Source organism: Lepidochelys kempii, chromosome 2 (genome assembly GCF_965140285.1).
Source record: "Lepidochelys kempii isolate rLepKem1 chromosome 2, rLepKem1.hap1, whole genome shotgun sequence".
NCBI classification, from domain to species: Eukaryota; Metazoa; Chordata; order Testudines; family Cheloniidae; genus Lepidochelys; species Lepidochelys kempii.
The window spans coordinates 9943268-9969939 of NC_136381.1; the positions used below are offsets into that span (position 1 = coordinate 9943268).

At 44.1% G+C, this 26672-nt stretch overlaps 1 protein-coding gene across 16 annotated transcripts in view; it reads left to right on the plus strand.

Annotated features, from left to right (window-relative positions):
- The window catches only part of PTK2 (protein tyrosine kinase 2), a 378469-nt gene that overhangs the window by 311483 nt on the left and 40314 nt on the right, over window positions 1-26672 (plus strand). For 15 of the 16 annotated variants that reach the window (XM_073330034.2, XM_073330030.2, XM_073330031.2 and 12 more), the window contains one exon: window positions 1506-1710. In XM_073330034.2, coding sequence (XP_073186135.1) covers window positions 1506-1710 — 205 coding nt within the window. Of the gene's footprint in view, window positions 1-1505; window positions 1711-25376; window positions 26488-26672 lie in introns of those variants that run through there. The other variant, XM_073330037.2, reaches the window with a different exon arrangement.

Here is a 26672-nt window from a genome sequence, read left to right on the forward strand (position 1 = left end):
ATAATTGTGCTGGTGTTCCTTTATCCAGCCGTTATTTGCACTTTCTGCTTTCCTATTTTCACAACTTTTTCCTGTGCTGTGGGCTCCCTTGGTGAATGTCCTTGCTTTTGTCTCCTTCCTTTCCTAGTGTTCAGTTCACCCTTGCTCTGGGTATTTTTCCTCTGTTGTCTTACGCTGTTTCTAGCATTTAACATTAACTATGAAAGAGGAATTAGCAGGATATTTAAAGTGTTTTTGAATGTTTAAAAAAAGCCTGAAATTGAATTAAGGCCAGTCACCTCACAAGATTGGGCTGAGATCCAAATCTTGTCCTGGCTTTCTCTCCCTCCCACTCTTCACTCACTCTGACCGTGGTTCCAACCGCTTTTGGTGCATATAAGCTCTCCTCATCCCTTTGTCTCCTGTCATCTTAGAATAGACAAGAGGTTGAGTGAAAAGAGGAATTATAGGAATGCGTGCCATCTTCCATGATCCTGTCCCCTTCACTATGCAAACCATTCCTGTTTTTGCAGTAGTCTGATCTCCCAGTCTTGAATACTCAGCTCCACAGACCAGACAAGCTGTGACAGGCAGAGAAAAGGCAAGCAGGGTATGAATAGCAGAAAGTTACAGGGAAAAAAATCAGCTTGTTCTCTTTAAAACAAAAGAGTTCTAAGTAATATAAAGCAAAACTGTATGTGATTTATCAAGATTAATGACTGTTTAGTTGAAAAAAGGAATCTCTAATTGCAAAATAAAGTATCTTTTCCATCTGGCGTAGAACAGCAGTGCAGGTGGAGTACCCCAGCTGCTCATAGGCCCACAGGCTATCTCTTTCTCATTACACATGTAACATAGTTTCAACAGAAACTACATTTTGATACATAGTTTCGACAGAAAAAAGTTGAACAAACGCCGATAATAAAACACTGTCAAAGTATAAAAATACCACACACAAGTCAAAACAAGGCAATGGAAAATAGACACTGGGACAAGCATTATGAAAAAATGTAGATTTGAATATGAGCAACCAGTCTGACTTAGAAGAGATAAAAAGTAGTTAAATCTGAAGCCTTTCAAAGTTGTCTGCTTGCGATGAGCTAGATGCAAGTCATACTTCCCCATACTTAGACCTGATTAGTAATGCATGTAATTTTATAGACGCTACCTACTTAGAGATAGAGTTAACATAGCTCAGTATTCTTTTCTGTGGTCAGTACGTAGGTAATGTGATGATAGGTCCTATATAAAAAAGATAGATTAGCCAGCTATATTTCTCAGCCAAGAGTGGGTTCTTTTGGTGGTTGTGTGTACTGGACAAAGTGCATTGGAAACTTTGTTAAACTTCTAATACATGGTAATTACTAAACATGGCTATTCTGGAGAAAGGACTGTTCATTTTGCCCCCAGCGCTGCACTTCAGTAGCAACTCCATTATCTTAAGCTTTAACGTGGAGTTTTTTGTTCAAGAACACAGATTTTGGTTGTTCACTCACTTTAGGAAGTTTCTTGCTTTTTGTTTCCAGGTGTGTGTATGTGGGAAATTTTAATGCATGGAGTAAAGCCCTTCCAAGGAGTGAAGAACAATGATGTGATTGGTCGAATTGAGAATGGTGAACGGTTACCAATGCCTCCAAACTGCCCTCCTACTCTCTACAGCCTTATGACCAAGTGCTGGGCATATGACCCCAGCAGACGACCCAGGTTTACTGAACTTAAAGCACAGCTCAGGTAGGGTGGCTTTTTTTAATTATTATTTCTTTGATTAGAAATGTGATTTGATTGTGTCTTTCATACAATCGTTTTCTTTCCAAGGAAAGTACAATGCCTAGTGTGCTAGGCTAGTGCCTTGAAAGGACTGAGTTGCTGTTACAATGTTGTAAATCTAGACTGTCTCCACTTAAATCAGATGAATTACACTTGACACTAAATCCAGTGTAATTGAGATCCAAACCCAGCCCCCCAAAGGCTGTATTAAGAGTGTGTTTATAGGCATAGGTAGGTATGTTAGGGGTCCTCAGAGTTAGAGGTGGAAAGAACTTGCTAGATCATATAATCCGTCTCTCTTAAGGCAGTACAGAAATTTCATGTTTCTTTTAATTACCCTGCTCACAGTTTTCAGACTTGAGTGCCTTGAGTTTGGCATCTAGGGGGGAAATTTTCAAAACTACCTAAGGAATTTTGAAGCGCAAGTTGCCCTGAAAGTCACTGGGATTTGTGCTCCTAAACCCCGAGGACCTTGAAGGTGTCCACCCTCAATACATAGGTAGGCTCCTAAATAAAAGTGGCCTGATTGTCAGAGGCACAGAAGGCCCACAGTTCAACCTGTTGAAGTCAATGGGAGCTGCTGGTGCTCAGCCCCTCTGAAAATAGGTATCTGTTATTTAGGAATTTGCGGGGGGAAAATGTAATTATATGCCTAATTTTAAGGCACCCAAGTTTGAAAATTTTGGCTCCAGTTTATTAAAGATTGATATCTGCAGCTACATAACATCAGTAAGTAAAATATCCTTGAAATTAGAAGTAGACTGGAATTCTGATATGAAATCCTAGAATCTCCTCATAAGGTAGACCACTGTAGCAATCCATTATTAATGATTCTGTTATCAATAAAGCATCCAGATCTGAATGCACCAGTGTTGGTGACTCTGTGGTCTTCCACAGAGTTAAACAGAAATTAGGCACAATACCAAGGAAAAACAGGTATTCCTTATGAAAAATGGGGGCAAAAAAAAGAGAGTCCAAAAAGGAATAGCTGGTGAAAAGAGGGGTAAACAGCCAATTACATACCTTCCTGAGTATGTAAGTCTTGCAGTGACTGGAAGACATTCCCAAGAGGCTTGTGTAGACATCCTCAGCTGTATCCCAGCATTTATCCCTTACATTCTCATTTAGTTCTGTCTGTATTTTTATTTGGTGTATATGTGGCGCTTGTTGGGGGCACCCAGAGTTGAGACACTTCGCTACCACCTGCCCTGAGTCTGAGGAAGCCTGATCTGTGCCTCTTCGGGGTCAGCTGTCCAACATCCATGTTATGGATTTACAGTTAATGCAAATGAACATGGGTTTATGGAAAACAGAGCCTGTCAAACTAACTTGATATTTTTTTATGAGATTACTAATTGGGTTGATACAGGTGATAATGTGGATGTGTAATATACTTAAATTTTTGTATGCAGTTTGATTTGATACCACATGACATTTTGATTTAAAAAATTAAAATGGTATAAAATTAGCATGGCCCATGTTAAATGGATTAGAAACTGGCTAACTGATAGGTCTCAAAATGTAATTGTAAACAAGGAATTGTCAGCAAGCAGGTGTTTCCAGTGAGAACCCTTAGGGATCAGGTTTTTGGCCTTACACTACTTAACATTTTTATCAGTGACCTGGAAGAAAACATAAAATTATCACTGATTAACCTTTGTAGATTACACAAAAATTGGAGGAGGCAAACAGTATGTGTGTTAATATGGCTAAATGTAAATGTATCATTTAGGAACAAAGAATGTAGGCCATGCATACAGAATGGAGGACTCTGTCCTGGAGAGCAATGACTCTGAAAAAAATTTGGGGGTCATGGTTGATAATCAACTGAACATGAGCTCCCCAGGTGATGCTGTGGCCAAAAGAGCTAATGTGATCCTGGGGTGCATAAATAGGAGACCCTCTAGTAGAAGTAGAGGAATTATTTTACTTCTATGTTTGCTGCTGGTGTGACCGCTGCTGGAATATTGTGTCCCATTCTGGTGTGCACAGTTCAAGAATGATGTTCATAAATTGGAGAAGGTTCAGAGAAGCGCCAAGAGAATGATTAAAGGATTTGAAAACATGCCTTATAGCAATAGACTTAAAGAGCTCAATCTATTTAGCTTAACAGAGAAGGTTAGGGGTGACTTGATTCCAGTCTATAAATATCTACATGGGGAACAAATATTTAATAATAGGGCCTTCAATCTAGCATAGAAAGGAATAAAACAGTCCAGTGGCTGGAAGTTGAAGCTAGACAAATTCAAACTGGAAATAAGGTGTATATTTTTGGCGGTGCGAGTAATTAACCCTCAGACTGGAGGACAAGTGCTAGTAATAATAATAGGGCTCAGATTTTCCTAGATGCGATAGCTGATGGATTCCTTCACCAAGTAGTTGCTGAACCAACAAGAGGGGATGCCGTTTTAGCTTTGGTTTTGGTGAGTAGTGAGGACCTCAAAGAAGAAATGGTTGTAGGGGACAACCTTGGTTCAAGTGATCATGAGCTAATTCAGTTCAAACTGAATGGAAGGATAAACAAAAATAAACCTTCGACTAGGGTTTCTGATTTCAAAAGGGCTGACTTTCAAAAATTAAGAAAATTAGTTAGGGAAGTAGATTGGACTGAAGAATTTATGGATCTAAAGGCAGAGGAGGCCTGGGATTACTTCAAGTCAAAGCTGCAGAAGCTATCGGAAGCCTGCATCCAAAGAAAGGGGAAAAAATTCATAGGCAGGAGTTGTAGACCAAGCTGGATGAGCAAGCATCTCAGAGAGGTGGTTAAGAAAAAGCAGAAAGCCTACAAGGAGTAGAAGATGGGAGGGATCAGCAAGGAAAGCTAGGACCTTACTGAGGTCAGAACATGTAGGGATAAAGTGAGAAAGGATAAAAGTCAAGTAGAGTTGGACCTTGCAAAGGGAATTAAAACCAATAGTAAAAGGTTCTATAGCCATATAAATAAGAAGAAAAAAAAAAGAAGTGGGACCACTAAACACTGAGGATGGAGTAGAGGTTAAGGATAATCTAGGTATGGCCCAATATCTAAACAAATACTTTGCCTCAGTCTTTAATGAGGCTAATGAGGATCTTAGAGATAATGGTAACATGGCAAATGGGAATGAGGATATGGAAGTAGATATTACCATATCCGAGGTAGAAGCAAAACTCGAACAGCTTAATGGGACTAAATCGGGGAGGGGCCCAGATAATCTTCATCCAAGAATATTAAAGGAACTGGCACATGAAATTGCAAGCCCATTAACAAGTGTTTTTAATGAATCTGTAAACTCAGGTTGTACCGTATGACTGGAGAATTGCTAACATAGTTCCTATTTTTAAGAAAGGAAAAAAAAGTGATCCGGGTAACTACAGGCCTGTTAGTTTGACATTTGTAGTATGCAAGGTCTTGGAAAAAATTTTGAAGGAGAAAGTAGTTAAGGACATTGAGGTCAATGGTAATTGGGACAAAATACAACATGGTTTTACAAAAGGTAGATCGTGCCAAACCAACCTGATCTCCTCCTTTGAGAAAGTAACAGATTTTTTAGACAAAGGAAACGCAGTGGATCTAATTTACCTAGATTTCAGTAAGGCGTTTGATACGGTGCCACATGGGGAATTATTGGAAAATAATTGGAAAATTGAAAGGTTAAATTGGAAAAGCTGGGGATCAATATGAAAATTGAAAGGTGGATAAGGAATTGGTTAAAGGGGAGACTACAGTGGGTCATACTGAAAGGTGAACTGTCAGGCTGGAGGGAGATTACCAGTGGAGTTCCTCAGGGATTGGTTTTGGGACCAATCTTATTTAATCTTTTTATTACTGACCTCGGCACAAAAAGTGGATGTGTTTGCACATGACACGAAGCTGTGTGGTATTACCAATTCAGAAAAGGACCGGGATATCATACAGGAGGATCTGGATGACCTTGTAATCTGGAGTAATAGTAATAGGATGAAATTTAATAGTGAGAAATGTAAGGTCATGCATTTAGAGATAAATAACAATAATTTTAGTTATAAGCTGGGGATGCATCAATTGGAAGTAACAGAGGAGGAGAAGGACCTTGGAATATTGGTTGACCACAGGATGACTATGAGCCACCAGTGTGATCTCGCCATGAAAAAAGCTAATGCGGTCTTGGGATGCATCAGGTGAGGTATTTCCAGTAGAGATAAAGAGGTGTTAGTACCATTATACAAGTCACTGGTGAGACCTCATCTGGAATACTGTGTGCAGTTGTGGTCTCCCATGTTTAAGAAGGATGAATTCAAACTGGAACGGGTACAGAGAAGGGCTACTAGGATGATCCGAGGAATGGAAAACCTGTCTTATGAAAGGAGACTCAAAGAACTTGGGTTGTTTAGCCTAACCAAAAGAAGGCTGAGGGGAGATATGATTGCTCTCTATAAATATATCAGAGGGATAAATACCATGGAGGGAGAGGAATTATTTAAGCTCAGTACCAATGTGGACACAAGAACAAATGGATATAAACTGGCCATCAGGAAGTTTAGACTTGAAATTAGATGAAGGTTTCTGACCATCAGAGGAGTGAAGTTCTGAAACAGCCTTCCAAGGGAAGCAGTGGGGGCAAAAGACCTGTCTGGCTTCAAGATTAAGCTCGATAAGTTTATGGAGGAGATGGTATGATCAGATAACATGATTTTGTCAATTAATTGTCTTTATTTATGTTCAATAGGCCCAATGGCCTGTGATGGGATGTTAGATGTGGTGGGTTCTGAGTTACTGCAGAGAATTCTTTCCTGGGTAACTGGCTGGTGAATCTTGCCCACATGCTCAGGGTCCAGCTGATTACCATATTTGGGGTCGGGAAGGAATTTTCCTCCAGGGCAGATTGGAAGAGGCCCTGGGGGTTTTTCGCCTTCCTCTGTAGCATGGGGCAGAGGTCACTTGCTGGAGGATTCTCTGCACCTTGAAGTCTTTAAACCATGATTTGAGGACTTCAATAGCTCAGACATAGGTGAGAGGTTTATTGCAGGAGTGGGTGGGTGAGATTCTATGGCCTGCATTGTGCAGGAGGTCAGACTACATGATCATAATGGTCCCTTCTGACCTTCATGTCTATGAGAACAATTTATGAAGGGTCATCGTGGATTCTCCATCACTGACAATTTTTAAATCAGGAATGGATGTTTTTCTTTAAAATATGCTCTAGGAATTATTTTGGTGAAGTTCTCTGGCCGGTGTTGTGGACACAAGAGGTTGGACTAAATGATTGCAATTGTCCCTTCTGGCCTTGGAATATTTAAATTTATGAACTCCACTGTCCACAGGAAACACAAGTACTCCCCTCTAGGCCTCGCAGGCCCCACTGTCTCTCTAGAGGTTAGTGACAGGCAAACTCCAATCCTCGAGCCCCTCCCTCCCTGGAGTGTCTAGCCCCTGGTCCACTGGATGCTTGCAATATTTATAGATTCGCTGCTTCCAAAGAAACACTAAACCCCAGCTTGCCAATTCCACCTCAGATCACCTCTCTGCTGAATGCACAGCACTTAGTTACGTTTATAGTGAAATCAAGTATACGTTTATTTAATGAAGCGAAGAGAGTTAAGTGACAGCAAGTAGAAGTATTGGAAACAAATGGTTACAAATAAAATCATAGTATGCATTCTAGAGCCTAGACTTAGTTAACTAGATAGTCTCATCTCTTGTAGAGTTTGGCTCGCCCAAAATCCTTGCAGCACTTTACAACCTCGTTTGGCTGTAGCCCTCCTTTCATGAGACAGACTTTAAGTAGCAGTCTTAAAGCCATCCTTGGGAGAACTATTATGCATATATCTGACCCAGGGGATCCCTGTAACATCCTCTGCATCCCCTCTGCCAATTGGCACCAACAGGTGCTTGGGTCACATATACTCTCTTGAGTTTGATAAAGCCGTAATAATTATTTTCCCTCAGATACAAGCTGTGCTTATAATTCCAGCTACAAAGTTAACTGTCTGTGGCCTTTGGCTAATCACTTAACCACCCTGTATTTCACTTTCTCCATCTGTCAAATGGGGATGATACTTCTGGTATATTACTGGGATTTTGTAAGGATAAATTTTATGTTTGTAAAGCTCTTTGTGATTCTCTGATGCATCATGAGAGTGGTGTTTATTTGTATAATAAGAAAATTAATTATCCTATTTATGATACATACTGAGAACCCATTTACAGTGTAGTCTGCTTTGTTTTCCTGAGTCAAGATAAGCTTGGAAACCAAATTTGATTTTTCAAGAACTTTATTTCATTTATCTTTACGATATTTTTACTTCTAAAACCTTTCACTAATATACCACTGCATGCAAAAGAATAAGTATGTGGCAGAGTGATACTTATATATATGTAAATCTTGCCAAAATGTTTGCAAAGATTCTATTAAATTGATCCAAAACATCCTGTCTAAAACTTTATATATTCAAATTAGCTCTACAAATCTGAGAACTTCTGGTGAATAATTCAATGCTGGATAATTTAATGTTGCTTTTCTTCTCAACTCCAAGTTCTGTTTTGTGGTGTATTTTATTTTCATAATCCAGCTTTTGCAAGCACTGAAAAGTTAAAAGAAAAGGGGGACTTGTGGCACCTTAGAGACTAACAAATTTATTTGAGCATAAGCTTTCGTGAGCTACAGGTCACTTCATCGGATGAAAAGTTAGGAAAGCATAGATCGGGGTGAAACATTAGCAATTAAAATATAAGCTATGCTGAATTCTAATATAAATTATGAATCCCTCCCCTTAGCTAAATGGAGAACTTTTGTCCTGATCTCTGTAATATTTTAATAGCACAGAATAGTATGGGTTTCTCTTCTACTCTGTTTTTGTATAAAAGACATTGTCTGTGTTTAAGTAACCACTTTTTTCTTGAAATATCCCACTATTGCCCTACTGCTGGTGCAGCTCCATTAGTGGAAGACCTGTGTAAACTAGCTGCCAGTGCTTGAACCGTTGTATTGTCAAATCCTGCTTACAGCAGATCAAGACAAATAAAAATACCAGCAGCTGCCAGTTACTCCTGAGGGAATTCTGTGCCACTGCGCAATGCAGAATTTTGCAGAAATTAATGTTTTTTTCACATAATTTCCTTTCCTCCACAAAAATGGGCTGCAGTGCTGCTTGCCGCCACTAGGGGCCACTGGACCAGGCAGAGCCCAGCTCACACACAGAAGACACTGTGGCGGGGAGGAAAGAGTTCCTAGCAGCTGCAGTTCCCTAGGCTCCAGACGGTGGCGTGCAGGAAACGCCACATAAGCCTGGGACCCAGAAGCAGGCTGTTTCTCCTTCTGGATCCCTGGGCAGTAGGGGGACGGGTATCTGGGCTGGTGGGGGAGGCCACGGCTGGGTTCCGGAAGGGAGGAGGTGGACGTCTGGTCTCTGGGGAGCCACAGCTGGACTCTGGGGTAGGGTTGCCAACTTTCTAATCATACAAAACCGAACACCTCGGCCTCACCCCTTCTCTGAGGCCCCACCCCTGCTTGCTCCATCCCCTTTCCCTCCATTGCTTGCTCTCCCCCACCCTCACTCATTTTCGCCATATTGGGGGGGGGGTTGGTGTGCAGGAGGTGGCTGAGGGCTCTGACTGGGGGTGCAGGCTCTGGGGTGGGGCCAGCGATGAGGGGTTTGGGGTGTGGGAGAGGGCTCCGGGCTGGGACAGGGTGTTGGGGGGACTCTAGCTGGGGAGGTAGGCTCTGGGGTGGGGCTGGTGATGAGGGGCTTGGGTTGAAGGAGTGGGGTCTGGGCTGGGGCTGAGGGGTTCTGCGTGCGGGAGGGGGTACGGGCTCCAGCTGGGGGTGTGGACTCTGGGGTGGGGCTGGGGATGAGGGATTTGGGGTGAAGGATGGGGTTCTGGACTGGGGCAGGTGGTTGGGGTGCAGGGCGGGTGAGGGCTTCGGCTGGGCGTGTGGACTCTGGGGCTGGAAATGAGAGGTTTGGAGTGCAGGAGGGGGCCTGAGGCAGGGGGGTTGCTGTTGGGGAGTGGGGTGCGGGAGGGAGTTTGGAGGTGGGAGAGGACGTGAGGTTGTGGTGTGGGAGAGGGTTTGAGGTGTGGGGTCCCAGTGGCACTTACCGTGGCTCCCAGGAAGTGGCTTCCAGGTCCCTGCAGCCCCTAGATGCATGGGCAGTAAGGGAGGAGCCACGTGCTGCCCTCACACCCGCAGGCGTCACCCCCGCAGCTCCCATTGGTCACAGTTCCCAGTCAGTGAGAGCTGCAGAGCTGGCACAAGGGGGCAGCACACAGAGCCTCCCTGGCCTCCCATGCATCTAAGGGTTGCAGGAACCTGGCAGCCACTTCCAGGAGCCACACACACCTAGAGCAGACAGGGAGCCTGCTGCACTGCCGACTGGACTTTTAATGGCCCCCGAACATTAAAGCCACCAGGGTCCCTTTTCAACCGAGGGTTCCGGTCAAAAACCAGACACCTCACGACCCTACTCGGGGAGGGGTGTGTGTGGCGGCATGTCTGGGATGTGGGGGCCACGGTGGGCTCTGCGGGGGAGGTGGTGCGGTATCTGGGCTGCGGGGGGCCCTCATGTCTGGGCTCAGGGAGGGAGGGGGTTTCTAGTGTATTGGCTGCAGGGGCCTCGCATCTGGACTTGGAGGAGGGGCTGTGGGTGTCTGGCCCCCCAGCTGGGCTCCTGGGGGTGGGGGCAGCGGAGAAACAGGAACTGGTTTGTCATAGGGGTTTCTTTAATGCCCTACTCCTGGGGGAATTTTGTGTGTCTGTATTGTTACAGACATATTTTCTGACAGATATTTGGAAATAAATTACCAAAATAATTGAAACTGGGGTGATTATGTAGTGTTATTTTGACAAATAAAATTTGCAGAATTTTAAAATATTGTGTGCAGAATTCCCCCAGGGGTAGCCAATGGACTAACTACAGTAGCACTCCTGTTGTTACTACTACAGTGCACAAAAGTGCACCACTGGTTTTATATAACTGGTAGACAAATATAGCCGTTGCCCCAAGGAGCTTACAGTCATAATATTATTTGAGTGGGCATTCACAGCAGAGAAAGGAGGGGATGTGGTGCTGATAATACTGATGAACCAGAATTACAGCAAGGAGATAACACAAGAAGATAACATGGTTACACAGTTTAGGTATATGTATTAAATTGTATTGTTGACAACTTGTTGTCAATGTGAATGAGACCTGAGTCTTAAATGATGTGAACAAAGAGAAGGCAATGGTCTGGTAGACCAGAATTGAGAGAGTATCCCTTGGGTAAGGGGAGAAGTGAAGCTGGCCAAGACTAAGGGTATGTCTACACTACGGAATAAGGTCGAATTTATAGAAGTCGTTTTTTTAGAAATCTGTTTTATATATTCGAGTGTGTGTCCCCCCACAGAAAATGCTCTAAGTGCATTAACTCGGTGGAGTGCTTCCACAGTACCGAGGCTAGAGTCGACTTCCGGAGCGTCGCACTGTGGATGACTATCTCACAGTTCCCGCAGTCTCCGCTGCCCATTGGAATTCTGGGTTGAGATCCCAATGCCTGATGGGGCTAAAACATTGTCGCGGGTGGTTCTGAGTACATATCGTCAGGCCCCCCTTCCCTCCCTCCCTCCGTGAAAGCAAGGGCAGACAATCGTTTCGCGCCTTTTTTCCTGAGTTACCTGTGCAGACGCCATACCACAGCAAGCCTGGAGCCCACTCAGATAACCGTCACCGTATGTCTCCTGGGTGCTGGCAGACGCGGTACGGCATTGCTACACAGTAGCAGCAACCCATTGCCTTCTGGCAGCAGACAGTGCAGTACGACTGGTAGCCGTCCTCATCGTGTCCGAGGTGCTCCTGGCCACGTCGGCTGGGAGCGCCTGGGCAGACATGGGCGCAGGGACTAAATTTGGAGTGACTTGACCAGGTCATTCTCTTTAGTCCTGCAGTCAGTCCTATTGAACCGTCTTATGGTGAGCAGGCAGGCGATACGGATTGCTAGCAGTCGTACTGTACCATCTTTGCCGGGCAGGCAAGAGATGAGGATGGCTAGCAGTCGTATTGTACCATCTTCTGCCGGGCAGGCAAGAGATGAGGATGGCTAGCAGTCGTACTGTACCATCTTCTGCCGAGCAGCCATGAGATGTGGATGGCATGCAGTCCTTCTGCACCGTCTGCTGCCAGCCAAAGATGTAAAAGATAGATGGAGTGGATCAAAACAAGAAATAGACCAGATTTGTTTTGTACTCATTTGCTTCCCCCCCTCCCCTGTCTAGGGGACTCATTCCTCTAGATCACACTGCAGTCACTCACAGAGAAGGTGCAGCGAGGTAAATCTAGCCATGTGTCAATCAGAGGCCAGGCTAACCTCCTTGTTCCAATAAGAACAATAACTTAGGTGCACCATTTCTTATTGGAACCCTCCGTGAAGTCCTGCCTGAAATACTCCTTTATGTAAAGCCACCCCCTTTGTTGATTTTAGCTCTCTGAAGCCAACCCTGTAAGCCGTGTCGTCAGTCGCCCCTCCCTCCGTCAGAGCAACGGCAGACAATCGTTCCGCGCCTTTTTTCTGTGCGGACGCCATACCAAGGCAAGCATGGAGGCTGCTCAGCTCACTTTGGCAATTAGGAGCACATTAAACACCACACGCATTATCCAGCAGTATATGCAGCACCAGAACCTGGCAAAGTGATACCGGGCGAGGAGGCGACGTCAGCGCGGTCACATGAGTGGTCAGGACATGGACACAGATTTCTCTGAAAGCATGGGCCCTGCCAATGCATGCATCATGGTGCTAATGGGGCAGGTTCATGCTGTGGAACGCCGATTCTGGGCTCGGGAAACAAACACAGACTGGTGGGACTGCATAGTGTTGCAGATCTGGGACGATTCCCAGTGGCTGCGAAACTTTCGCATGCGTAAGGGCACTTTCATGGAACTTTGTGACTTGCTTTCCCCTGCCCTGAGGTGCATGAATACCAAGATGAGAGCAGACCTCACAGTTGAGAAGCGAGTGCCGATAGCCCTGTGGAAGCTTGCAAAGCCAGACGGATACTGGTCAGTTGGGAATCAATTTGGAGTGGACAAATCTACTGTTGGGGCTGCTGTGATGCAAGTAGCCCACGCAATCAAAGATCTGCTGATTTCAAGGGTAGTGACCCTGGGAAATGTGCAGGTCATAGTGGATGGCTTTGCTGCAATGGGATTCCCTAACTGTGGTGGGGCCATAGACGGAACCCATATCCCTATCTTGGCACCGGAGCACCAAGCACTTGCGCCGAGTACATAAACCGCAAGGGGTACTTTTTGATAGTGCTGCAAGCTCTGGTGGATCACAAGGGACGTTTCACCAACATCAACATGGGATGGCCGGGAAAGGTACATGACGCTCGCATTTTCAGGAACTCTGGTCTGTTTCAAAAGCTGCAGGAAGGGACTTTATTCCCAGACCAGAAAATAACTGTTGGGGATGTTGAAATGCCTATATGTATCCTTGGGGACCCAGCCTACCCCTTAATCCCATGGCTCATGAAGCCGTACACAGGCAGCCTGGACAGTAGTCAGGAGCTGTTCAACTACAGGATGAGCAAGTGCAGAATGGTGGTAGAATGTGCATTTGGATGTTTAAAGGCGTGCTGGCGCAGTTTACTGACTCGCTTAGACCTCAACGAAACCAATATTCCCACTGTTATTACTGCTTGCTGTGTTCTCCACAATGTCTGTGAGAGTAAGGGGGAGACGTTTATGGCAGGGTGGGAGGTTGAGGCAAATCGCCTGGCTCCTGGTTACGCGCAGCCAGACACCAGGGCGGTTAGAAGAGCACAGGAGGGCGCGGTACGCATAAGAGAAGCTTTGAAAACCAGTTCCATGACTGGCCAGGCTACGGTGTGAAAGTTCTGTTTGTTTCTCCTTGATGAACCCCCCCCCCCTTGGTTCACTCTACTTCCCTGTAAGCTAACCACCCTCGCCTCCTCCCTTTGATCACCGCTTGCAGAGGCAATAAAGTCATTGCTGCTTCACAGTCATGCATTCGTTATTCATTCATCACACAAATAGGGGGATGACTACCAAGATAGCCCAGGAGGGGTGGTGGAGGAGGGAAGGAAAATGCCACACAGCACTTTAAAAGTTTACAACTTTAAAATTTATTGAATGCCAGCCTTCTTTTTTTTGGGCAATCCTCTGTGGCGGAGTGGCTGGTTGGCCGGTGGCCCCCCCACCGCGTTCTTGGGCGTCTGGGTGTGGAGGCTATGGAACTTGGGGAGGAGGGCGGTTGGTTACACAGGGGCTGTAGTGACAGTCTGTGCTCCAGCTGCCTTTGTTGCAGCTCAACCATACACTGGAGCATACTGGTTTGGTCCTCCAGCAGCCTCAGCATTGAATCCTGCCTCCTCTCATCATGCTGCCGCCACATTTGAGCTTCAGCCCGCCACTTACTCTCTTCAGCCCTCCACCTCTCCTCTCGGTCATTTTGTGCTTTCCTGCACTCTGACATTATTTGCCTCCACGCATTCGTCTGTGCTCTGTCAGTATGGGAGGACAGCATGAGCTCGGAGAACATTTCATCGCGAGTGCGTTTTTTTTTCTTTCTAAGCTTCAGTAGCCTCTGGGAAGGAGAAGATCCTGTGATCATTGAAACACATGCAGCTGGTGGAGAAAAAAAAAGGGACAGCGGTATTTAAAAAGACACATTTTATAAAACAGTGGCTACACTCTTTCAGGGTAAACCTTGCTGTTAACATTACATACATAGCACATGTGCTTTCATTAAAAGGTCGCATTTTGCCTCCCCCCACCGCGTGGCTACCCCCTCAACCCTCCCCCCTCCCTGTGGCTAACAGCGGGGAACATTTCTGTTTAGCCACAGGCAAACAGCCCAGCAGGAATGGGCTCCTCTGAGTGTCCCCTGAAGAAAGCACTCTATTTCAACCAGATGACCATGAATTATATCTCACTCTCCTGAGGATAACACAGAGAGATAAAGAACGGATGTTGTTTGAACGCCAGCAAACATACACTGCAATGCTTTGTTGTACAATGATTCCCGAGTACGTGTTACTGGCCTGGAGTGGTAAAGTGTCCTACCATGAAGGACGCAATAAGGCTGCCCTCCCTAGAAACCTTTTGCAAAGGTTTGGGAGAACATCCAGGAGAGCCGCGAATGCCAGGGCAAAGTAATCCTTTCACATGCTTGCTTTTAAACCATGTATAGTATTTTAAAAGGTACACTCACCGGAGGTCCCTTCTCTGCCTGCTGGGTCCAGGAGGCAGCCTTGGGTGGGTTCGGGGGGTACTGGCTCCAGGTCCAGGGTGAGAAACAGTTCCTGGCTGTCGGGAAAACCGGTTTCTCCGCTTGCTTGCTGTGAGCTATCTACAACCTCATCATCATCATCATCATCATCTTCTTCGTCCCCAAAACCTGCTTCCGTATTGCCTCCATCTCCATTGAAGGAGTCAGACAACACGGCTGGGGTAGTGGTGGCTGAACCCCCTAAAATGGCATGCAGCTCATCATAGAAGCGGCATGTTTGGGGCTCTGACCCGGAGCGGCCGTTCGCCTCTATGGTTTTCTGGTAGGCTTGTCTCAGCTCCTTCAGTTTCACACGGCACTGCTTCGGGTCCCTGTTATGGCCTCTGTCCTTCATGTCCTGGGAGATTTTGACAAAGGTTTTGGCATTTCGAAAACTGGAACGTAGTTCTGATAGCACGGATTCCTCTACCCATACATAATGACAGGTTTCAGAGTAACAGCCGTGTTAGTCTGTATTCGCAAAAAGAAAAGGAGTACTTGTGGCACCTTAGAGACTAACCAATTTATTAGAGCATAAGCTTTCGTGAGCTACAGCTCACTTCATCAGATGCATATCGTGGAAACTGCAGCAGACTTTATATATACACAGAGAATATGAAACAATACCTCCTCCCACCCCACTGTCCTGCTGGTAATAGCTTATCTAAAGTGATTATCAGGTGGGCCATTTCCAGCACAAATCCAGGTTTTCTCACCCTCCACCCCCCCACACAAATTCACTCTCCTGCTGGTGATAGCCCATCCAAAATGACAACTCTTTACACAATGTGCATGACAATCAAGTTGGGCTATTTCCTGCACAAATCCAGGTTTTCTCACATCCCCCCACCCCCATACACACACAAACTCACTCTCCTGCTGGTAATAGCTCATCCAAACTGACCACTCTTCAAGTTTAAATCCAAGTTAAACCAGAACATCTGGGCGGGCGGGGGAGGGTAGGAAAAAACAAGAGGAAACAGGCTACCTTGCATAATGACTTAGCCACTCCCAGTCTCTATTTAAGCCTAAATTAATAGTATCCAATTTGCAAATGAATTCCAATTCAGCAGTTTCTCGCTGGAGTCTGGATTTGAAGTTTTTTTGTTTTAAGATAGCGACCTTCATGTCTGTAATTGCGTGACCAGAGAGATTGAAGTGTTTTCCGACTGGCAAAGCCCGTTGCCAATTGTGCCCACATATCTATTCAGGGGACACCATCACAGGGCCTAATAACATCAGCCACACTATCAGAGGCTCGTTCACCTGCACATCCACCAATGTGATATATGCCATCATGTGCCAGCAATGCCCCTCTGCCATGTACATTGGTCAAACTGGACAGTCTCTACGTAAAAGAATAAATGGACACAAATCAGATGTCAAGAATTATAACATTCATAAACCAGTCGGAGAACACTTCAATCTCTCTGGTCACGTGATTACAGACATGAAGGTCGCTATCTTAAAACAAAAAAACTTCAAATCCAGACTCCAGCGAGAAACTGCTGAATTGGAATTCATTTGCAAATTGGATACTATTAATTTAGGCTTAAATAGAGACTGGGAGTGGCTAAGTCATTATGCAAGGTAGCCTGTTTCCTCTTGTTTTTTCCTACCCTCCCCCCCCCCCCGCCCAGATGTTCTGGTTTAACTTGGATTTAAACTTGAAGAGTGGTCAGTTTGGATGAGCTATTACCAGCAGGAGAGTGAGTTTGTGTGTGTATGGGGGTGGGGGGATGTGAGAAAACCTGGATTTGTGCAGGAAATAGCCCAACTTGATTGTCATGCACATTGTGTAAAGAGTTGTCATTTTGGATGGGCTATCACCAGCAGGAGAGTGAATTTGTGTGGGGGGGTGGAGGGTGAGAAAACCTGGATTTGTGCTGGAAATGGCCCACCTGATAATCACTTTAGATAAGCTATTACCAGCAGGACAGTGGGGTGGGAGGAGGTATTGTTTCATATTCTCTGTGTATATATAAAGTCTGCTGCAGTTTCCACGATATGCATCTGATGAAGTGAGCTGTAGCTCACGAAAGCTTATGCTCTAATAAATTGGTTAGTCTCTAAGGTGCCACAAGTACTCCTTTTCTTTCTCCCCATACAGGGATCAAATCCCGTACCTCCCGTTCGGTCCATGCTGGAGCTCTTTTGCGATTCTGGGACTCCATCATGGTCACCTCTGCTGATGAGCTCTGCATGGTCACCTGCAGCTTGCCACGCTGGCCAAAGAGGAAATGAGATTCAAAAGTTCGCGGTTCTTTTCCTGTCTACCTGGCCAGTGCATCTGAGTTGAGAGCGCTGTCCAGAGCGGTCACAATGGAGCACTCTGGGATAGCTCCCGGAGGCCAATACCGTCCAATTGTGTCCACAGTACCCCAAATTCTAGCCGGCAAGGCCGATTTAAGCGCTAATCCACTTGTCAGGGGTGGAGTAAGGAAATCAATTTTAAGAGCCCTTAAAGTCGAAATAAAGGGCTTCATCGTGTGGACGGGTGCAGGTTTACATCGATTTAATGCTGCTAAATTCGACCTAAAGTCCTTGTGTAGACCAGGGCTAAGAGGAACTGTGAAAGTGGGGATTTAGGAAGTGACACTGAACTACAGGAAGTGAGAAGTCAGTAGAGCTCATGAAAACATGGGGAAAGGAGGAGAAATTAAGGACCAGGGCAGAGGAAAGGTGCCAGAGGATAAACTGCAGCTACGATGGAGATTAAATTGAGAGGAGAGAGTTGTGGAGTTGAAGTCTGCTGCTCTGCCAGGGCTGAGCAATGTGAAGCAGCCAGTAGGGGGAAAGATCTCTCTTGCAGCTCCAGAATTGATAACCTTTGGCTGCTGGCAGATCAGCAATTGACTGAGGAGTCGCCCTTCAGCTGCACAAGGGTCCCTAGAGCTGCTTTGCACTCCACAAAGACAATGCCAGCCAGCCAATGCCAGTCATTAAGGTTGCTGATTTCCTTACAGTGACACAATCTCGGCCAATTAGAGAAGATCATGTTTCAAAACTCATTCCCATGAACTTGCAAAAACAAGCCATTTCCCTGTTGGCTCTTTGTGTGTGTGCTGTTGCTGCTCTCTTCTGGATACCTTCCAGATTAGCTTTTGAAGCTGAGGGCCATGTTAGTTCTATACTCTGGAGCCAATGTTATAGTGACACCGTGTTCCACTTTATTTTGATGAAGTCTACTGCTTTGTGAAGAAAATACTTTTCTTCTCTTGCATCTGAAATAGCACTGATTATAAGCTACACGTGCACACCACGTGCCCGAAGCCAGAGAATTTGAAAGTAGTCTGTCTGTCCACACATGCACCCTGGCTCACCTCATGCCTTCAACCAAGGAGGTAAAAGTCAGGGCGGACCAACAATCTCTCCAGTTCCTTCTCACCGCCACATGATCTGGGTTGGAACCTTTAGTGTCTGCAGCTTTGGCTTCATTCTAAAAAATAAGAATCATCTAGTTTGTAAATAATTTAACAATTTTAATAGTTTGTACCATTTAGCATTAGATCAGTGGTTCTCAACGCCAATCCGCCGCTTGTTCAGGGAAAGCCCCAGCACCCCGGACTGGTTTGTTTACCTGCCGTGTCCGTAGGTTCATCCGATTGCGGCTCCCACTGGCCGCGGTTCGCTGCTCCAGGCCAATGGGGGCTGCGGGAAGCGGCAAGGGCCAAGGGATGTACTGGCTGCCCTTCCCGCAGCCCCCATTGGCCTGGAGCGGCAAACCATGGCCAGTGGGAGCTGCAATCAGCCGAACCTGCGGATGCGGCAGGTAAACAAACCAGTCTGGTGCGCCGGGACTTTCCCTGAACAAGCGGTGGACCGGCTTTAAGAACCACTGTATTAGATTATTCTCCCGAGGGGACCCTCTCTTCCCCCCATACCCTGTTTAGGTAGCAAGCTACACCCTGGACTTTGAGCTTCAAATTCTGTGCTTCCTGCCTGCAATCCTTCTCAGTCAATGATGACCACCAGCGCTGCCTGTACTGCCTTGGGGAATCTCACATTGCGGCAAGATGCAGTATCTGCCCATCGTTCCCCAGCCATACTGAAGAAGGGCAGGAATTTCATCTCTGCAAATACTTAATGGAGAAGACCATAAGGCCCCAGTCAGACCCAGGCCAGGGAACCCCTCTGTGTGTCAGCCTGATTCAGCAAGGAATGTACCTCCTGTTGTAACATCTGACTCTGGTGTGGGGAATCTGCCCGCACAAACCTCATGGTGGAGTGTTGTCAGGAAGGTAAGATGCACTGTCATAAGCATGAGACTAAGTGTTCCTCAAAGTCCACTTCAGAGAAATCAAATTAATCCAGCCAATGCGTATCTAGGCTTAAGTACCGAAGACAAGGGGAAGCAGCGAATTTCTGGAGAAGGATCTAGAAATCACAATGGCATTAAAAAGGCAAAAAGAAAAACAACAGGGCAGTCTGCAAAATATCTTCGATTTCTATATACAACTGTAAGGAGTATGAACTGGAAGTCGTGAAATTATGAAGAAAATTATGACTTAATTGGCATAACAGAGACTTGGTGGGACAACTCCCAGGATTGGCGTACCAGCATTGAAGGATCTAACTTGTTCCGAAAGGATAGGTATGGGGAAAAAGGAGGAGGTGTTGCGCTGTACGTCAAGAATGTATACACTTTTTCCGAGGTCCGAGGGGAAGTGAGCGACAGACCTACTGGGAGTCTCTGAGGGAGAATAACAAGGGAAAAAAACTATAGAGATGTTACAATTGGGGGGTCTATTAAAGACCACCAAATCAGAAAGAAGTGGATGAGTCATTCTACAAGCATTTAACAAGATTAGTTATCACGCGTGAGCTAGTATTAGTGCGGGGTTTTAACTTCCCTGATATCTGCTGGAAGACTGTAGCAGCAAAACATAATATGTCCTGTAAATTCTTAGCATGTGTAGGGGAGAGCTTTCTGTTTCAACAACTAGCAGGTCCTCCATTTTGGATCTGGTTTTGACCAACAGGGATGAATTAGTTGTGAACGTAAAGGTGGTTGGAAACTTGGGAGGAAGTGATTGTGATCTGATAGAATTCAAGATCCTTTGGAAAGGAGGACATGAGGACAGCAAAACCAGGACACTGGACTTCAGAAAGGTAGATGTCAGTGGACTCAGAGAAATAGTAGGCAAGGTCCAATGGAAAAACCAATGAGGAAGAAAAGGAGTCAAAGGGAACTGGCAGTTCTTAAAAGATGTAATAGTAGAGCTATTCCGACACAGAGGTAAGATGAGAAAAGCTACAGGAGGCCAATGTGGCTGCACAAGTTGCTTTTTAGCTATCTAAAAACCAAAAGGGATACACTCAGGAAGTGGAAGGAGGGACATGTCACCAAAGAAGTATACATGGGAATAGCATGAGCGTGTACCGATCAAATCAGGAAGGCCAAGGCAAAGAATGAGTTACAGCTGGCAAGAAATGTTAGAGACAACAAGAAGGGGTTCTTCAAATGTGTCAGACAAAAAAGAAGGATCAAGGACGGTATGGGTCCGCTGCTCAGTAGAGAAGGTGAGCTGGTAACCGAAGATGATACGAAGGCACAGCTGCTCAATACCTACTTTGCTTCAGTCTTGTCAGAAAAAATAACGTGATCAGATGACTAGCAAAGTTACCATAGACAATAAAGGGGAAGTGATGCAGATAAGTAAAGAACACTTCAGAAATCTTTGGACTAATTTGAATGTATTAAATCAGCGGGCCCTGATGCTATTCACCTGACGGTACTGAAGGAATTAGCTGAAGAAATCTCAGAGCCACTGGCAATAATATTTACAAACTTATGGATGAGAGGAGAGGTCCTAGAAGACTGGAGAAGGGCTAATGCAGTGCCCGTCTTTGAAAAGGGGGAAAAGGAGGAGTTGAGGAATTATAGACCAGTCAGCCTGACTTCAATACCTGGGAAGCTAGTAGAGCAATGTATAAAACATTCAGCTGGAGAATACCTGGAGGATGAAGGGGTGATCACTAGCAGCGAGCATGGATTTACTAAGACCAAATCACACTAAACCAGCTTGATTCCTTCTTTGACAGGGTAACTGATTTGTTGGATAGCGGGAATGCAGTGGACATAATATTCCTGCAAAAAGAACAGGAGTACTTGTGGCACCTTAGAGACTAACAGATTTATTTGAGCATAAGCTTTCGTGGACTACAGTTCACTTCATAGGATGCATGCAGTGGAAAATACAGTAGGACGATTTTATATGCACAGAGAACATGAAACAATATGTGTTACCATACACACTATAACGAGAGTGATCAGTTAAGGTGAGCTATTACCAGCAGGAGAGAAAAAAAACCTTTTGTAGTGATAATCAAGATGGGCCATTTCCAGCAGTTGACAAGAACGTGTGAGGAACAGTGTGGGGGGGGGGAAATAAACATGGGGAAATAGTTTTACTTTGTGTAATGACACATCCACTCCCAGTCTTTATTCAAGCCTAATTTAATGGTGTCCAGTGTGCAAATTAATTCCAATTCAGCAGTCTCTCATTGGAGTCTGTTTTTGAAGTTTTTTTGTTGTAATATTGTGACTTTTAGGTCTGTAATCTAGTGACCAGAGAGATTGAAGTGTTCTCCGGCTGGTTTTTGAATGTTATAATTCTTGACGTCTGATTTGTGTCCATTTATTCTTTTACGTAAAGACTGTCCGGTTTGGCCAATATACAGGGCAGAGGGGCATTGCTGGCACATGATGGCATATGTCACATCAGCCACACTATCAGAGACTCATTCACCTGAACATCTACCAATGTGATATATGCCATCATGTGCTGTCAGTGCCCCTCTGCCATGTACATTGGCCAAACCGGACAGTCTCTACGTAAAAGAATAAATGGACTCAAATCAGACGTCAAGAATTATAACATGTACATACCAGCAAGATTGCCGCCATCATCCCCAGCTGAAGCAGTGACTTCTACATCCCCCGCCCCCCAACCTCCCAATGACTAGAGCCCTGCATGGATACAAAATTTATATCCACATCTGCAGATATAAATTTGGTATCCACACAGGACTCTACCAATAACTTCAGGTAGTTCCAGAACTGTCTCTGCAGAGTTGTTGGAGAGCTTGAGATCCTAGCACAAACTTGTAGACATCTTGCACACTTCCGGATCCAAAAGAATAGCTTTCCCCATTAATGAAGCCACACTGGAGCCAGCTAGGACAATTGCCACCTGCACTCCTACCCCCAAAGGGGTGAGGAAGCTTTATTATGTGCGGGCTAAGGGTGTGGAATTTTTGTTTTTTCACTCTGCTCCCACTTCACTAGTGGTCCATGCCATTTCTGAAAGAGCTAGACGACGACATCCCTGGTCTTCTCCTGCTGACAAAGAGGGCAAACACTTGGATCTGCTGGGAAGAGAAATCTTCTCCATCATCCAGCCTCCAGTTCAGGATAGCCAGTTACCAGGTGCTACTGTCTAAATACCATTTCCTAAACTATACCAAGTTTTCAGAGTTTACTGACAGCCTTCCGCAACAAGACAGCACATTTTGAAACTCTGATAGACGAGGGCAAACTGATAGTGAGGACTGACCTCCAATCTGCAGTTGTTACATAGGCTTTCTCTTTCTCCCTGGACAGGACCATCATTCTGGATGCATCCCTATTAGGTGGGTCAGCCCACATGAACAGTCACACAGCACAGGGTGTTTGGACATCTTGAGAGGCCAGGATGCGTATCAATATCGTGGAGTTGTGAGCAGTACAGAAAGCATATGAGTCCTTTCTTCAATTCATCCATTCTCACCATGTCCTTACAATGTCCGACAATGTTACACAACTGTCTCCAATAGTAGAAAGGACTCTATTAGAAAATGTTATCTAGCTAAATGGAAGCACTTCTCTTCTTGGGCACAACAAAGAGGCATTCTTCCTGAGACTACAGATATTCCTCTCATCTTGGACTATATCCTATCTTTGAAGACATCAGGTTTGTCCATCAGCTCCTTGAGAGTCCACTTGGCAGTGATCAGCACATACCATCCACCTTCTCAGGGCTACTCAGTCTTCACACATCCACTGACTGATAGATTCTGGAAAGGCCTAATCAAACTTTCCCTCCTACACAGAAGCCTACTCCCCAGTGGGACCTGAACCTTGTTCTCTCAATACTCAGAAGACCTTTAGCTACTTGCTCCATGTCCCTCCTTTCTATTAAGGTTGTTTTTCTTGTGGCCATCACCTCAGCGAGAAGGGTCTGTTAACTTGGAGTGATAGTGACAGATCCTCCGTACATTGTATTCCGTAAGGATAAGGTTTCTTTACATCTACACCCCAAATTCACCCCTAAAGTAGTTTCAGAATTTCACCTTAACCAATCCATTGCTTACCTATGTTCTTCCCAAAACCCCACGTTTCCACAGAGGAACCAAGACTTCACTCCCTCGATGTTCGGCAGGCCTTGGTTTTCTACCTACAGAGAACAAAACCAAGGCTGTTTGTCACCGTAGCAGAAAGAGTCAGGGCACACCATCGCCACCCAGAGAATCTCCAAATGGTTCTCTGGCTGTATTCTACTCTATCAGCTTTCGAACCTCCCCCCACATCCTCCATATGGGATAAGAGCTCATTACACCAGGAGGATACAGTATATCTGTACACATTTATTTAAGAAAGTATGTACTTTACCATACATTTATTCAGATTCTTAATTTTTCCATTTTTTATTATGTCAGAAATTGGTGAATGATGTATTTCTTATTTACGAGAGGATTATTTAGTTACTCCAGATTTCTGTCATGCTCTATTTGGATAGAAATTGGAATTCAATTAGAATGCAAAGAGCAGCATTTTTTAAAATGGTTTAAAACTACCTTAAATGCAGGATGTATAAGAAAAATGTTTTTTATGAAAACATGATTTGCATTTAAAAATGACTTATTAAACAAAGGAAGTATTATCTGTAGTTAGTGAATTTAACTCATTGTTTCTGGTCGCCGTGGCCAGGATCCTCAAACTAATTAAATAAACTGAAGAAAATAGTCTTTCTGGACCTGCAGAGGAGGCTACTGCTGTCAAAAAACTGGATTAGCCCTTCAAAAAACGATGGGTCCAGGTGCTTAGCAAGTCAGTGGTTTGACTTCTGTTAAAAACTTTGGCAGCAAACATGTACTTTTTGAATATTATTTTTATTTAATTTAAATCATTTCAGTAGATTATAATAACTTTAGGGCATTGGTTGTCATAATTTCAAATGTAATTTGAAATGTTTAGTTTTTGAAGTATTTAATTCAAATTTCAAAAATCAGATTTAAATACAAATCTGAGTTTTAAAAAAAAATTTTAAATCATTGATTTTTATCTACCCCACTAAACTGTGTTTTCCTTTAAAGACCTCCATTAGGAATGATCCCCTTGGGAAACAGGAATAAAATGAGGGCAGGGTAGAGAATATGGTGACATACATTTGAGAAAGTGCTTCTTGTATTTGTTGAGTTTGTCATCTAGATGCTACACTGACAAATTTCTTAGAAAGAGAGAAGTTGCCATTAAAATGTCAGCATTTATCATCAGTTTCCACACAGTGATATCTGAGATACTAGAATTACTTTTTTTTCTTAAGTAAAAGAAAACCGTGCAGGATCTCAGATAACTCTTGTGTGGAAACTATTGGTAACTGTTTTCTTTTTAGTGAGATGTTCCAGAAACGGGCTCTTTGTAAGTAAAGTTAAATTTATTTCTCAAGTTAAGTAAACCATTTAATAAATGTAAATCACGCATCTAAACCTTCCTAGAAAAATGTTAAGTTTGATGGCATTGCCTTAAGAAATGGCTGGGAAATTATATGAATAGAAATGCATCTGTCCTTACTGTGGCTAAAAATATGTGTAGTTTGGGAAAATATGCCTAGATCTGACTTTCCTGACCTTCTCTGACGTCTAACTAACTGCTCAGAGTACTCAAGCAGCTGTACTGAGAGAAGGTCAAAAATATCTCTTGATTTACTCCATCTATGGGTTGGTCTTCCCATTGTAAAAACAAAGACGTTTTTGTGAGTTATTTATACTCTCTGCTTTCAGCAGTTTAAAACTTCCCAGTGGCATTTCCATTTTATATTCATTTTTTCTAGTGGGGAGTCCAGGCATCCAAGTGCGAGCTCTATTTCATGTGATCAGTCTTTAGCTAGAATGGTCCCAGGATGTTTTGGTAAGGGGGTCGACGCCTCTTTATGACAAGGACTAAGAAATATCTCACTGGACTGAGTTGGGGTCGTGAGGCAAGAGGCTTAGCCTATGTTATGAAAAACACGTCATTTATGTCTATGTGTGGCATTCCCACTCCATCTTTTTGGACTTAGTAAATGTCCGTTACTCAGATAGCAAGATGATGAACGTGACACATAGCTAGACAGGCAGACAAGATGAGAATGTTAGATTCCCTTTTTGGAGTTAGGAGCTGGGTGTTCCACAACATTAAACCTGTGGCACAAATTTTTGACATCATCCATGTCTAAATGTCTGATATGTCTCCATTCCATTTGCTAGTATTAGAGAATCAGCCCACTGACTCAAAGGCTCTGTTACAAACCTCTTCAAGTATATTACACACAAAGCATTCACTTTTTTAACTTGGAGACATGGCACGTGTCTTGAAAAATCATCATCTGCTATTCATGGTTATGGGTGCATAGAGACTGATTTCTCAAGCTGCTCAGCGGTGTATCCAGCATCTGAAATATGAACCTGGCCCTAAACACAAAGCTACTGGTGGTTTTTGATAGTTTCAGGAAAGGATTTTTTTTTTTTTTACGTTGTGATGTCCTTGTGCTTCATGAAGGAAGAAGGGAATAGGAGGATTGTCTCGCTACATTCCATCTGTTGGGCTACCCTAGCTTGAGTTTTCCTTCTGCAACAGTTGTATCAGAATTGCTATTAACAAGTTCTTTATCAGATTTTCCAAAGTATATTTTGTTCTGACATTTGTGTGTTTTATTTCAGCAGCGATGGATTGAAATAGCAGCAGCATATTTTAAATCCACTTCTGTTGCTGTTAGACTAGATTAGGTATTTTCTGTTTTTGGCTGAAAGAGAAAAGGCAGAGTTTTAGTGTCCAGTCAAGCAGAATTTATTTTTGAAATGAGCAAGAAAGTTCCCAAATTAGAATGGACTACTGCAACTGATCTCATCCTCTGCATGTGTAATTCTGAGTGGTTTTTAGTGGACTAAACCAGGAGATTAAAAACTTTGAATGAGCTTCCTTATTAGAAACTGAACAGTGGTAAACACAGGGGAATTGCTCCTTTACAAGATTGATTAGTTTGTCATTCTGGAGAGGTTGATACGAAAACAGTCAGACCTACTCAGAACCCTGAAGAATCTATGTAGCATGCAGCTCTAGCAAATTTTTAACTCCTATATGAAAGCTGCATTCTAAGTATTTTTAAAATGGCAAATATCCAAGATTAATAATCCACATAGCAGAACGGGGAGGAGGCTACTGTGGAGGCAGCAGTATTATGTTGAACTTCAAATAGTCTGTGATAGTCAGAACAGTGGTAAGTATCAAGCTAGTTTTACAAGTGTTTTGTATTTTGATGAAATTGTATCTTTTGGCCTGAATAGTAAGAGTCTGAGTAAATGCCATCACATTTCTGTTTGGCTGAATTAGTCTGTTAAATGTGTTCCTAGTTAAGTTGAAATGTAATAAGTCATAGTATTTAAGATTTTCTTTTTTTAATTT